Source organism: Ylistrum balloti, unplaced genomic scaffold, assembly GCF_031769215.1.
Source record: "Ylistrum balloti isolate Yb309-2 unplaced genomic scaffold, AGI_CSIRO_Ybal_v1 Utg369700, whole genome shotgun sequence".
NCBI classification, from domain to species: Eukaryota; Metazoa; Mollusca; class Bivalvia; order Pectinida; family Pectinidae; genus Ylistrum; species Ylistrum balloti.
In genome coordinates this window covers 747,224-761,524 of record NW_026781931.1, presented here as the reverse complement: position 1 = coordinate 761,524, position 14,301 = coordinate 747,224, and the positions used below count along the sequence as shown (strand labels likewise).

The 14,301-nt window shown below is 38.8% G+C and overlaps 1 protein-coding gene across 1 annotated transcript in view; it reads right to left on the bottom strand.

Annotated features, from left to right (window-relative positions):
• The window catches only part of LOC132565165 (cholesterol 24-hydroxylase-like), a 37,476-nt gene extending 33,139 nt beyond the window's left edge, over positions 1-4,337 (bottom strand). The window contains exon 1 of the mRNA XM_060229785.1: positions 4,216-4,337. Coding sequence (XP_060085768.1) covers positions 4,216-4,337 — 122 coding nt within the window. The remainder of the gene's footprint in view (positions 1-4,215) is intronic.
• Between the last annotated feature and the right edge of the window lie 9,964 nt (positions 4,338-14,301).

Below are 14,301 nucleotides of genomic sequence, written 5' to 3'. Positions count from 1 at the left end.
GGTGGACGTTTTAACATTAAGGATACATATCAGGGAACCCCTTCCAAGTTCTATATATATCATAATGTTTGGGGTGGACGTTTTAACATTAAGGATACATATCAGGGAACCCCTTCCAAGTTCTATATATATCATAATGTTTGGGATGGACGTTTTAACATTAAGGATATATATCAGGGAACCCATTACTAGTTCTATATATATCATAATGTTTGGGGTGGACGTTTTAACTTTAAGGATACATATCAGGGAACCCCTTCCAAGTTCTATATATATCATAATATTTGTGGTGGACGTTTTAACATTAAGGATACATATCAGGGAACCCCTTACTAGTTCTATATATATCATAATGTTTGGGGTGGACGTTTTAACATTAAGGATACATATCAGGGAACCCCTTCCAAGTTCTATATATATCATAATGTTTGGGATGGACGTTTTAACATTAAGGATATATATCAGTGTATCCCTTCCAAGTTCTATATATATCATAATGTTTGGGGTGAACGTTTTAACATTAAGGATACATATCAGGGAACCCCTTCCAAGTTCTATATATATCATAATATTTGGGGTGGACGTTTTAACGTTAAGGATACATATCAGGGAACCCATTACTAGTTCTATATATATCATAATGTTTGGGGTGAACGTTTTAACATTAAGGATATATATCAGTGTATCCCTTCCGAGTTCTATATATATCATAATGTTTGGGGTGAACGTTTTAACATTAAGGATACATATCAGGGAACCCCTTCCTAGTTCTATATATATCATAATGTTTGGGGTGGACGTTTTAACATTAAGGATACATATCAGGGAACCCCTTACTAGTTCTATATATATCATAATGTTTGGAATGGACGTTTTAACATTAAGGATACATATCAGGGAACCCCTTACTAGTTCTATATATATCATAATGTTAGGGGTGGACGTTTTAACATTAAGGATACATATCGGGGAACCCCTTACTAGTTCTATATATATCATAATGTTTGGAATGGACGTTTTAACATTAAGGATATATATATCAGTGTATCCCTTCCAAGTTCTATATATATCATAATGTTTGGGGTGAACGTTTTAACATTAAGGATACATATCAGGGAACCCCTTACTAGTTCTATATATATCATAATGTTTGGGGTGGACGTTTTAACATTAAGGATATATATCAGGGAACCCCTTCCAAGTTCTATATATATCATAATATTTGGGGTGGACGTTTTAACATTAAGGATACATATCAGAGGACACCTTCCTAGTTCTATATATATCATAATGTTTGGGGTGGACGTTTTAACATTAAGGATACATATCAGGGAACCCCTTCCTAGTTCTATATATATCATAATGTTTGGGGTGGACGTTTTAACATTAAGGATACATATCAGGGAACCCCTTACTAGTTCTATATATATCATAATGTTTGGAATGACACATTACCATAAGTAATCATTTCATCAAAACCCTGGATCTATTCTTACGTTTTAACATTAAGGATACATATCAGGGAACCCCTTACTAGTTCTATATATATCATAATGTTTGGGGTGGACGTTTTAACATTAAGGATACATATCAGGGAACCCCTTACTAGTTCTATATATATCATAATGTTTGGAATGGACGTTTTAACATTAAGGAAACTTGTATCTACTGAGGATACTGTCAACTTGGTACCAGCTGGCCCCTTAAACAGTCTCTAGGAACAGCGCACTGTTCATATTAACCAAGGCCGTGTGACACTCCATGGTTAGAAATCACATCCTTCAGGAAATCTGACAATGTCGGCTCTGTCAGGCTACACTGCTTACAAGATGTAAGATGACATCATCACTGTCCTGCGGCAATGATGACAAGGAGTTATATTAAGAATAGTAGTCAAGTATTTGATGTAGTTGCTGTGCATTTGTAGGGGCATTTAAGAAGTTTTAAGGTCCTGTAGCTACAATGGATATGCTTAAACAGACAAAAGTCCGAGTCACAATTGTGTCTATCTCTCAGGAACTTATTTCCAATGGAAAAAAATAACACGATTTACTTTTCCTTTCAAGACCGATTTTTTTTGGAAAATACTTGACTTTGAGGTAAATTTTCTAATGATCAATAAGTCCATAATTAGTCAAAATAGTCGCGATATCGGGAATGAAACCTCCCTTCACCTTCGCGTTAGTATTTTTGGGCGAAAGGAAATTATTATACATTCGCGTGAAAAAAAAACCCATTTTCTCATTATATTTACTTTCGAGAGAACAATCTTTTGTAGGAACACAAGTTTCCTCCTGGAAATTTCAGCATCTATTCTGATGATTTCAAGAATGCTTTCCACCGTGTCACATTGCGTTGATTCCGGGACATTTAATACATGCTTGGCTCCGTAGTGTTGAAATTGTCCTGGTAATCCGAGATTGTCAGCTGGGACCAGAGCTCAAATCCATAAAGAACAGAGCTCAAACTCACAGTTCTGTACAATTTTACTTTTTTGTACGGATTGATATCGCAGTCATTCCATTGCTTAAAGCTCACGATCGCGTGCAGTAAGCTTCGACCATGCACGGTCAATACGTCCTCTGTTCGTCAGTGACGTAAGACTCAGCATACCAACATGCACTGGTGAGTCCTGACACGGGATGCATTCTTCACCTAGAAGTCATTTGAAGTCGGGAGTTCTTGGCATAAAGTTTTCAAATATCGAAATAGAGGATTTCGAGTTATTATTCGAGAATTTCCATGGTTGGCTATACTCATAGCAAATGTTAAATATACGTTGGAGGACTGTTGGACAGACTGCAATCAGGGCGATGTCATCAGCCAAGGTCAAGTTACCAGCTGGTATGGTCAGGATATTTGCCCCCAATTTCTATATCTGTAGTTTTTTTCAGTAGCTCACTCAGGAATACTTTGTACAAAGAACACACGCCCTTGCCTTATTGCACTCGTCGTCCCATTGTAGGCGTCACGTATGACGTCATACACTGGACTATTAAAACCGAGGCTGCGAAGTTTTTAAAAGTAGGCCCTGATGTCAGACGTTATCGAACGCCCTCATTATTTCGTTCCACAATAAGTAGCTCATTTATAAAACTATTTATTGTAGTTTTGACAGCTTAGTGAGGTTATTTAGTAACAGGCAGTACACACTTCAAATACTTTCTTTGTTAAAACACGAGTTATATCATACATGTCAGAGAAAAGACAATGTCACAGCAGTAAAGATACACAAGAGCGAATCTATCTCCCTGTTGTTGAGGATCATTACCTACCTACACAAATTATATCACTTTCAATAAAAAGGACAAGGGAAAATGTATGTGAAAACAGTAACTAAAACGATGCGAAGATATTTGTTTATTTCTGATTTATATTTGTATCGTGTCGCTTAAATAGATAAGATTGCTATTTCCTGTTTGCTGTCAATAAAATATTACAGGAAATATTGTACAGTAGTGACCTGTACATATTACTGTGACACATGGATGTATCTTCTCTAATTGATCACGTGACATAAATCTTTATTTCGATAACCAAATATCATATCGACAGCTGTAGTCTCTGGTGAGATTTTCCATTATATACCAATCAATATGTACGGTTTTACTTTTTACTGAATACACATAGTTCTCGCTACTAATGACCGACATATGTAAGTACAGTGATCAATGCCTAGGAATCCACGAAATCTCAAATATCTCCCTGGCTATGATGTTTATAAAACGTATGTGTACAATATATACATAGGTATGGTAACAGGAACATCCTAATCTATACAAGGGTTGTAAAGGTCAAGCTCCATCATGGATTACATTCGGAACAGAACTGACCTCCAAGAGGTCATTCATTGAGGTCACGAAATTGATATCACCGTGTTTCTTTTTGTGTAAATGTTGAGGATATGAAGCCCTGGAGGACCAAATAAACAGGCCAAATAAACAACGTTTCTTAACAAGGACACAGTATTATGCCATCAGTTCTCGAGGCGCATTTACTTTCATATTTTTGTGCTAGGTGTGTTTCCTTACAAATTAGAGCGTGAAAATGTCTGCGTTTTTTGGCTCACGCGGCTGTAACAAACGGTGCTGATATAATATCGATCACATTCTACACCGTTGTCAGTTTGTGGATTACGCAGTGCCGAGAACCGAAGAACTAAACATTGGACAGTGGTTTCACAGGAAAACATTGTATCTTAAGTATTCTACATACCTGTCTAGTGGAGGTCCTGGTAAATGGTTATATCTCAGGTGTAGTCGATACAGGGACCAGTAGAAGTAGGCCACACAGCAAACAAGTAAGACAATTAATACCTCACCCCAGAATTGTAACATGGCTGATCATCTCTTTCTCATCTCCAGCATATCCTCGGCGTCTGTATTGAGTAAATATAGCTCCATTAGATATTCATATATTGTAGATGACTATATTTAAAAACCTAAGCTGCTGTCTGACATCGATAATTTTTTCTAATTGCAATTATTACGGCACACAGAATTTGAACCTAATCCATGTATCGATCCGAATGTATACAGGCAGTCTGGTATCAGAGGATATTTAATGTTAATTGGCTTCACAAATAAGTACATTGAGCCTGGTACAAACCAACCATGTCGTCATGGTTTGCTAACATTTTTCTCACCATTCGCATGAATAAGAATCCAATTTTTCATGTACGAGCCTCGGCCAGCGTATTTTGTCTAGGCTGCACCAGTTGATGCGTGAATTTTCGTTTTACATGAATGAATAACGATTCGAGCAATTTTGTGTGCACCTTGTTCAATTTTAGATTTTTTTTTTTCATCAATCTAGAATTCAGTTTTTTCAACGTGCTCAAGATACACCGCTAGTTTGTAGCTGTGTGTAAAGAAATACAGTTAATCACATTGTGTCGCAACAGAAAACATCCTCGATAAAACATGGTGTGCAATGGCAGTAATCGCGATTACGGAGGAGTTATTTCCCTTCTTGGAATCACGTGTACCGTACTTAAGAGATCGTTTTACATATCCGTTTATAAGAGCGAATCTGTTAGGGCTCCAGAGGCGCCAGAGCACAGCTCTATAGCAGTTATATGTCTTAGATCACGTTTCGTTCACGTCTAGGACGAGATGTCCAAAGACTTTATCCTTCCGAGAAAACTTCTTCCGTAAACCATGAAGCATCCGGAAGTGAAAGGAATGGGGTATGGGTTCTCTACATTTTACCCATATCCAAAGACTTACATAACACAGAGATTAGAAACCACCGCTGAAAGGTCGTAATAGTGGATGCAAAACCCAATAAATAAATACATACATAAATAAATATATAATAAAACCTCAGTTCTCGTAAGATCACGCATGACTGTATTGTCTTCGTGACGGAAATGTATCCAGCGGGAGATTTGGGGGCGTTTAGGGTTGTGGAGAAATGTTGGCCCTTTCGTCGCTTAAGTTATTAAATTTTATCAGGGACTTATCACAACGATATTGAGATTTGAGGCGAATGATTGATATACTGCGATATTAAAACTTGAAAACCATTTTAAGATCAACAACAAGCAACGGAAAGAACTTATAAATATGAAGCCGAGAACGGCACAGATCACGTACACTCCGCCAGCAGCCATGTCAGAACACTTCGATATGAACGGCACAGATCACGTACACTCCGCCAGCAGCCATGTCAGAACACTTCGATATGAAATTACTAACGTTTCAGAGCTTGGTTAACAAATTTATCGGCGACATGTTATATCGATATTGTTACTTTGAGTTAAATAATCATCTTGCTTATAAAATTCGGAATCATATATAAGAAAGTTACTGATAAATGACCAAAATGGGTAAAGTTAATTCCACTTAGCATTGACCACGGACTTCTCTTCCTAATTACTAAGTATCATTGACGATATATCACAATATTGTCATGAAGGACGATAAATATATAAATCAGTATGAGAAAACACAAATCAAATAGATAATGAAAGTAGAGTTTCATGTATGTTGCGACTAAAAATGCATCTATAAGCCGGGAACACATTAAAACAACATTGAATATGTAGAACTTTTATGCATTTTCAGAGAATATGTACAAATGATGAATCATAAGTCATGGACATGACATAGATGTCGCAGAATAAACTTTATGTATTACAATAAACATTTACTTCAAGAGATTTGTATCTACGTCGTTATTCTGTCTGAAAACTGAAATACACAGCTGCTTTAAGTGTATCCATTCATATGGAGTATACAATATGGTCGCCACGTTCGGAAGTCCTTTAGATGTATCATACTATACATTGGTACACACAACGTTTTACAAACTGTTATTATTAGACATCCTTTCATGTGTGACAATTGGTAAGCTCAAGGCACATCTCTACCGTAGCTAACATTAGTGTTACTGAAAAATACAATAATAACAGTTTCGCTCTCATAGATTTGTTTGACTTACTTTTATTTATTGCTTAACATAAAGAAGACTGTACACAGGTGAAAATGGCATGAATTAAAATTTAAAGTGCTCGTTTTCGCCCAGAATGCAGTGTGGTATCTCAATATCACCTCTGTAAACGCCTCATGGCATTTCAAGATTCTTGAAAAACGTGTTTCTGTCCAATCATAAAGAATCTCATTATTTTTCTGTTTTGTTATTTGTATCATGTTTGTTACATCTGGAAAAGGACTACATTGTTTTACATGGTTATAAACTCTATGAATTATAACACGGAGGATTAATTCTGAGTAAACAGTCACCAAGCACCTTGTTTATATTCCATACTCTTGAGATACACGTTTAGATACAGTGATATCAGTGATGGTAATTTGGCTCACACTCTGGCTCTGAACTTTTCAAAAAGCGCAAATATTGTTTTAACGCTGATCGATGGCATACAGCTGTGTCCATCGTTGGTGTTGTCTGGAATGCGGCCTCGGGTTTGGCCTACGTCAAACCTTGACCCTGACCGCGAGGTCAAGTAATGGTATCCCATGAACCGTTTACAGAGGAGTATTTTGACTGTTAAGGAACGACAACTCTGGTAGAGATTGCCAAGTACTTGGCATATAACGCCTACCAAAACTCATGACGTCATTGCACCAGAACACAAAACAGCAACGTCACAACAATTGTGCGACCGATCACTCGTCGTAGCGCGCCAGTTTATATTAATATTTTTAACCGATAACCAGTTGATCAAAATTTCTTGATGTTTTATTTTCGTGACCCTTTCTACTGAGAAGGTCAGTATGGCATGTAAGCTTTGCTCTTTTCAGGCAATGCCTGGCTCATATTAGAAACGTTTCCTGAAAAAGTGTGGAACATGTGAATTAAATAAGAAAATGTGGACATCGTTGACCATCACCAACAAGTAAGGTTTGATACTTGTCATATTTGACTTACTCCAATCATACGTCTTAAAACCCCTCCATTTCCATAGTGTAACTACTACTGCCTCCGTTTCAAATACTAAATTTAGTATATATATCTACATTCCTTGTCAGAGTTTATATTAAACATATTTTACCGAGAGGCCCTTATGGCATATCAATTAAACAAACATGATTTAGATCAATTTTGACTAAACACATGCAGTAATTTTATTTGCCACTGATCCATCATATATGTCTAATATTCAACAGTGTCTTATAATATATTGCTATAAGGCTTGTACCTGATTCAAACCCTTAACAATGTTTCTCCCAAATTCATGTTATTTCTGTAATACCAATATAAAGCGCGGTCATTCTGCATGAATTAGTCATTGTATCATATTTATAAAATGCTCTTGGGGAAATAAACACAATACTACAGTATTATGTCAGACCTGTTGGAACCATCCAACTTCTCTTATTTTTATAGGCTATCATTATTTCATCTTTTCCCTTCGTGATCCCAGGTTCCCTGTCTCTAAAAGTCACACTATTTTCTAATATGTTAGGTCTGTTATGTTTAATATATCTTGTGTAACATCAGAATACAATAGAAAACCTACTGAACTCACACTTCAGTCGTACCCAGTCTGTAGAAATCCTTAAATTGTAATGGTTACGTAGTCCTTGCTGCTTCTAATTTACAGCTGGTTACAAAAAAATGAATCGCTCGCTTTTGCCAGTATTTCAAATTTAGTAGCATATTCATTTTATTTCAAAGTATTTAACATTTAATATTAACTAGTGTGTATAAACCAGAAAATACCAAGGTGTAAATATAATCAAAATTATAACTCTAATCAATTAAACTAGAGCAAACTATAAACAAAAGAAAGATTTACAAGGAGAATCATGGAAAAAGTACAAGGAGAATAAGACCAGGTGTTCCGGAAGAGTAAGCGTCTTCTCGACAACCATCACCAACCAACAGGAAAATTAACGAATATCAACAACACTAAACCTCATATCCCTCCACGAAATCTCAATGAGATCACTATGACGACCGTAAATCTTACCCATAATTTTCATCAACCATCATCGTTTAAAACCCTGTGTTATTAGTTTGTCTGTCAGTTGATGACATCTTGCACGAAAATCATGATATTGAGAACAGCCATCTGAAAATCGAGTTATCTGAGACATGTAAAATACAGAGGTTAGGGATGCAAGAGTGTTGCTATCCAGAAATAGAAAATTCACAATAGGGAAAATTGAATCATTGCATCATCGCACTTTTGATACAACTTGATGTTAAACTGTTCATATTGATTTAGTTGTAGTAAATAATCGAGATTAGTGGCTGCTGTAGAAGAGTCAGCCATGTCCTTTATTTCCAGTTCTAGTGGATATATACGATGGGCGTGGTTAATAAAACTTTTGTTTTTTTAAAAGAATACGTCCTCACTTTCATTTTCTGTATCACAATATCCTCAATAAGGATTGTACTGCAAGTGATCTACGAAGGGACACAACTATGTCACAGACAGAGATTACTGGTCTGGCCTGTCTGATGATGTTGAGAGAGGGTGCAGAAAATGTATAATTTGTGCACAACGTAAACCATTATATCCTAGATCAAGTGTCCCTACCTCTGGAGAGGATCGCAATCGCTAAATTAAGTGGTATATCTGTTACTACTTATAGAAACTGTTGTATAGTGGTTTCTCTAAAAGGGGCAAATGTCCTACCCAATCACACAGCAGTCTCTAAAAGGGTCATATGTCCTACCCAATCACACAGCAGTCTCTGAAAGGGTCAAATGTCCTACCCAATCACACAGCAGTCTCTGAAAGGGTCAAATGTCCTACCAAATCACACAGCAGTCTCAGAAAGGGTCAAATGTCCTACCCAAGCAAACAGCAGTCACTGAAAGGGTCAAATGTCCTACCAAATCACACAGCAGTCTCAAAAAGGGTCAAATGTCCTACCCAAGCAAACAGCAGTCACTGAAAGGGTCAAATGTCCTACCCAATCACACAGCAGTCTCTGAAAGGGTCAAATGTCCTACCCAAGCAAACAGCAGTCACTGAAAGGGTCAAATGTCCTACCAAATCACACAGCAGTCTCAAAAAGGGTCAAATGTCCTACCCAAGCAAACAGCAGTCACTGAAAGGGTCAAATGTCCTACCCAATCACACAGCAGTCTCTGAAAGGGTCAAATGTCCTACCCAATCACACAGCAGTCTCTGAAAGGGTCAAATGTCCTACCCAATCACACAGCAGTCTCTGAAAGGGTCAAATGTCCTACCCAATCACACAGCAGTCTCTGAAAGGGTCTTACGTCCTACCCAATCACACAGCAGTCTCTGAAAGGGTCTTACGCCAATCACACAGCAGTCTCTGAAAGGGTCAAATGTCCTACCCAATCACACAGCAGTCTCTGAAAGGGTCAAATGTCCTACCCAATCACACAGCAGTCTCTGAAAGGGTCAAATGTCCTACCAAATCACACAGCAGTCTCAGAAAGGGTCAAATGTCCTACCCAAGCAAACAGCAGTCACTGAAAGGGTCAAATGTCCTACCCAATCACACAGCAGTCTCTGAAAGGGTCTTACGTCCTACCCAATCACACAGTCCTACCCACCCAATCACACAGCAGTCTCTGAAAGGGTCAAATGTCCTACCCAATCACACAGCAGTCTCTGAAAGGGTCTTACGTCCTACCCAATCACACAGCAGTCTCTGAAAGGGTCTTACGTCCTACCCAATCACACAGCAGTCTCTGAAAGGGTCTTACGTCCTACCCAATCACACAGCAGTCTCTGAAAGGGTCAAATGTCCTACCCAATCACACAGCAGTCTCTGAAAGGGTCAAATGTCCTACCCAATCACACAGCAGTCTCTGAAAGGGTCTTACGTCCTACCCAATCATACAGCAGCTGACAGGCTGTGTTCGGAAATTATCAGTAGAAAAATTTTGACAGATCGTGGAGCTGAGGTCACCTGTTAACCATATTGTGTCAGAAACAGGGATAGAAAAGAAAAACTCCTGTGCTTTCAGACTAGCACAAAATGGTCTTTTAGAACGTTCCAACCGAACTCTTACCCAAATGTTAACTACTTTTGTAAATACTGAGTATGATGACTGGAACGACCATTTACCATATGACCTTTGGCATATAAAACGACTGCTCGGAACAGCATGGGGTATAGCACCAATAACGTGATGCTGGAAAGGGAGACAACTTACTCGTTAGACATTGTAATGGGAGTTCCCTCCCCTGAACAATCCCCTGTTTGCTTTAACTTGTATGTCAACTGGTTCCAGCACAACATGTGCACAGCTTTTGATTTTGTGTCTAGACATTTGAAGGTCTCTGCTGAAAGACAGAAAAATTACTATGATCAATGGTTAAAACCAAGACATGTGAAGTAGAGGATTTTATACCTGGACGGCGGTGTCTACCCTCTTTATCCTGTAAATTGGGGAAGGGGGACAAGCCCATATAAAGTGGTAGGTGGCATTGACATGTTATACAGATCATACATAGTGTCTGTTCCACAACTGTTCATACCGCTCAGTTTAGACCACACGAAGGGGTCCATTCCTGTGGCTATGATGGAGGAAGGTAATGCAGAAGATTACCTTATGTCTAATATATCTTTATCCCGCCAAGCCAGCCATGGCGTTGACCTTGAAACCGACCTTGACTTTCATTTCAATCCAAATATAACAGATTTTGGTAGAAAATCCAGTCCGACCTTATAGTATTGCAGATCCAGTATTTCTGTTTTTCATGTCCTCCTTTTTTGGCGTGTGGGATACTGTGTCTAAAAATTAAAATGGATTGTGAAACGAAAAGCTTCAGTTTAATGATTTTTTACGATGTGAATATTTACATCGTAACAAGGAGGTCAAACCAGTATGGATTGATGGGGGTATGCCTTGCCTTGTACCCGTGTGTGGGAATAGAATGGTAAAGACCTTTTGTGGTATGCTGGAGCATTGGGCTGAAATCCATACGAGGACTGTGTAAAGGGTTCGTTGCCCTAAGTACTTTCATGTCAGGAGGAACCAGGTGTCCGTCACGTCCGTCAATTTCACAAGATGGAGGCAGGAGAAACCACAAGGCTGATTACTGTGGGAGAGAGAATTCCAAAGAGTCGATACATATCACAAGGTAGTGCTAGCATCCCGTCTCACTAGACAGTGCTAGCATCCCGTCTTACCAGGCAGTGCTAGCATCCCGTCTTACCAGGTAGTACTAGCATCCCGTCTCACCAGGCAGTACTAGCATCCCGTCTCACCAGGTAATGCTAGCATCCCGTCTCACCAGGCAGTGCTAGCATCCCGTCTCACCAGGCAGTGCTAGCATCCCGTCTTACCAGGCAGTACTAGCATCCCGTCTCACCAGGTAGCGCTAGCATCCCGTCTCACTAGGTAGTGCTAGCATCCCGTCTCACCAGGCAGTACTAGCATCCAGTCTCACCAGGTAGTACTAGCATCCCGTCTCACCAGCCAGTGCTAGCATCCCGTCTCACAAGGTAGCGCTAGCATCCCGTCTCCGTGAACTGTCGATACATATCACCAGGTAGTGCTAGCATCCCGCCTCACTAGACAGTGCTAGTATTCCGTCTAACCAGGCAGTGCTAGCATCCCGTCTTACCAGGTAGTACTAGCATCCCGTCTCACCAGGTAGCGCTAGCATCCCGTCTCACCAGGCAGTGCTAGCATCCAGTCTCACCAGGTAGTACTAGCATCCCGCCTCACCAGCCAGTGCTAGCATCCCGTCTCACCATGTAGCGCTAGCATCCCGTCTCACTAGGTAGTGCTAGCATCCCGTCTCACCAGGCAGTACTAGCATCCAGTCTCACCAGGTAGTACTAGCATCCCGTCTCACCAGCCAGTGCTAGCATCCCGTCTCACCAGGTAGCGCTAGCATCCCGTCTCAGTGAACTGTTGCTTGATGTACACGATGATTGGCACTAGAACTTCTTCTTGTGAAAATAGATAGTTGCCCAGTAATATATTGATATTTTTCTTTATTGATATTTATTTGATAATCTGTATTTTGTTGCCTGTTACCATACTTGTTATTTGTTGATTTTTTACATCATGTTATAGTTCTATAATGCCTTCATACATGTTATCGTAAATTTTGAAATTAAGTCTCGAAATGTTTGAAAAAAACAATGTGTAAAGTAAATGCATTTGTGTAGGAAAACAGTACAGCTATTTTCCAAAAAAGAAAGGGACGTGTGTAAAGGTTGCTCGTTTGAGATGTGTGAGTATAGGCCTATAGTGTTAGTTATGTGTATGTCAGGAGAGCGTTTGTAAGTGACCTGTTTATCTCCATGTATGTGTCGGAGATTGAATGCATGTCTGAGTGATTTGAGTGTTGAATCTTTACTTTTAGTGAATGCGTAAATGTGGTGAGTTATTGTACATACCTTGTTTCTATATTTCTGTATTGCTGCCGCTGGATTTTTAATTTTTTTTTTTTTTTGGGGGGGGGGGGGGGGGGGGGGCATTGTTATATATTATTTGTCAATCTTGTCCAATATTGTTTACGTCCGTTAGTATTTCCTGGTATTAACCTAGTTACGGGAAAGGACTGTGTGGTCGGGCTGTTTATTTATCTATTTATAAAGGGGTTTACCTCTATTACCACCTTTCGGCCTTTCAGCGGACGATGGTTGGGGTGACAGTGTGTCATCTTTTATACTATATCGTCATATGTTGTTGATTACCTGTTAACATGATTCGGACCAAGTTCGCGCAAAATGAAAACAAAAACATTTACCTTTGGCTATCTGTTGTCAATTTCGGGACAGTCCGATTCCTGCAAAATCATTCTTGATTAAATTTCGTAGTAAATCTATGTTTATGTCTGTGTCGTGATAAAAGGGTAGATTGCCTCGAAAATCTGACAATTTACGCGTCCTTACTTTCGTTATTACTCCATTGATACGTTATATATATTGATACGAGTGTTTTGGACACTGAAATACAACTGATAAAGGGAGATAATTTTTACTCGTGTCCTGCCTGAACCTCACACTCATGATAAGTATATAAATATATAAATACTTATATACAAGTCAAACTCCATGTACAGTTATACAGACACTCCAACCTCACCAAACCATACTTATATACAAGTCAAACTCCATGTACATACTTATATACAGACACTCAGACACTCCAACCTATATATACAGTTATATATATATATGTACAGTTATACAGACAACTCAACCTCACCAAACCATACTTATATACAAGTCAAACTCCATGTACAGTTATACAGACACTCCAACCTCACCAAACCATACTTATATACAGACACTCCAACCTCACGAAACTATACTTATATACAAGTCAAACTCCATGTACAGTTATACAGACAACTCAACCTCACCAAACCATACTTATATACAAGTCAAACTCCATGTACAGTTATACAGACACTCCAACCTCACTAAACCATACTTATATACAGAAACTCCAACCTCACCAAACCATACTTATATACAAGTCAAACTCCATGTACAGTTATACAGACACTCCAACCTCACCAAACCATACTTATATACAAGTCAAACTCCATGTACAGTTATACAGACACTCCAACCTCACCAAACCATACTTATATACAGAAACTCCAACCTCACCAAACCATACTTATATACAAGTCAAACTCCATGTACAGTTATACAGACAACTCAACCTCACCAAACCATACTTATATACAAGTCAAACTCCATGTACAGTTATACAGACAACTCAACCTCACCAAACCATACTTATATACAAGTCAAACTCCATGTACAGTTATACAGACACTCCAACCTCACCAAACCATACTTATATACAAGTCAAACTCCATGTACAGTTATACAGACACTCCAACCTACAATACTCAGACACTCCAACCTC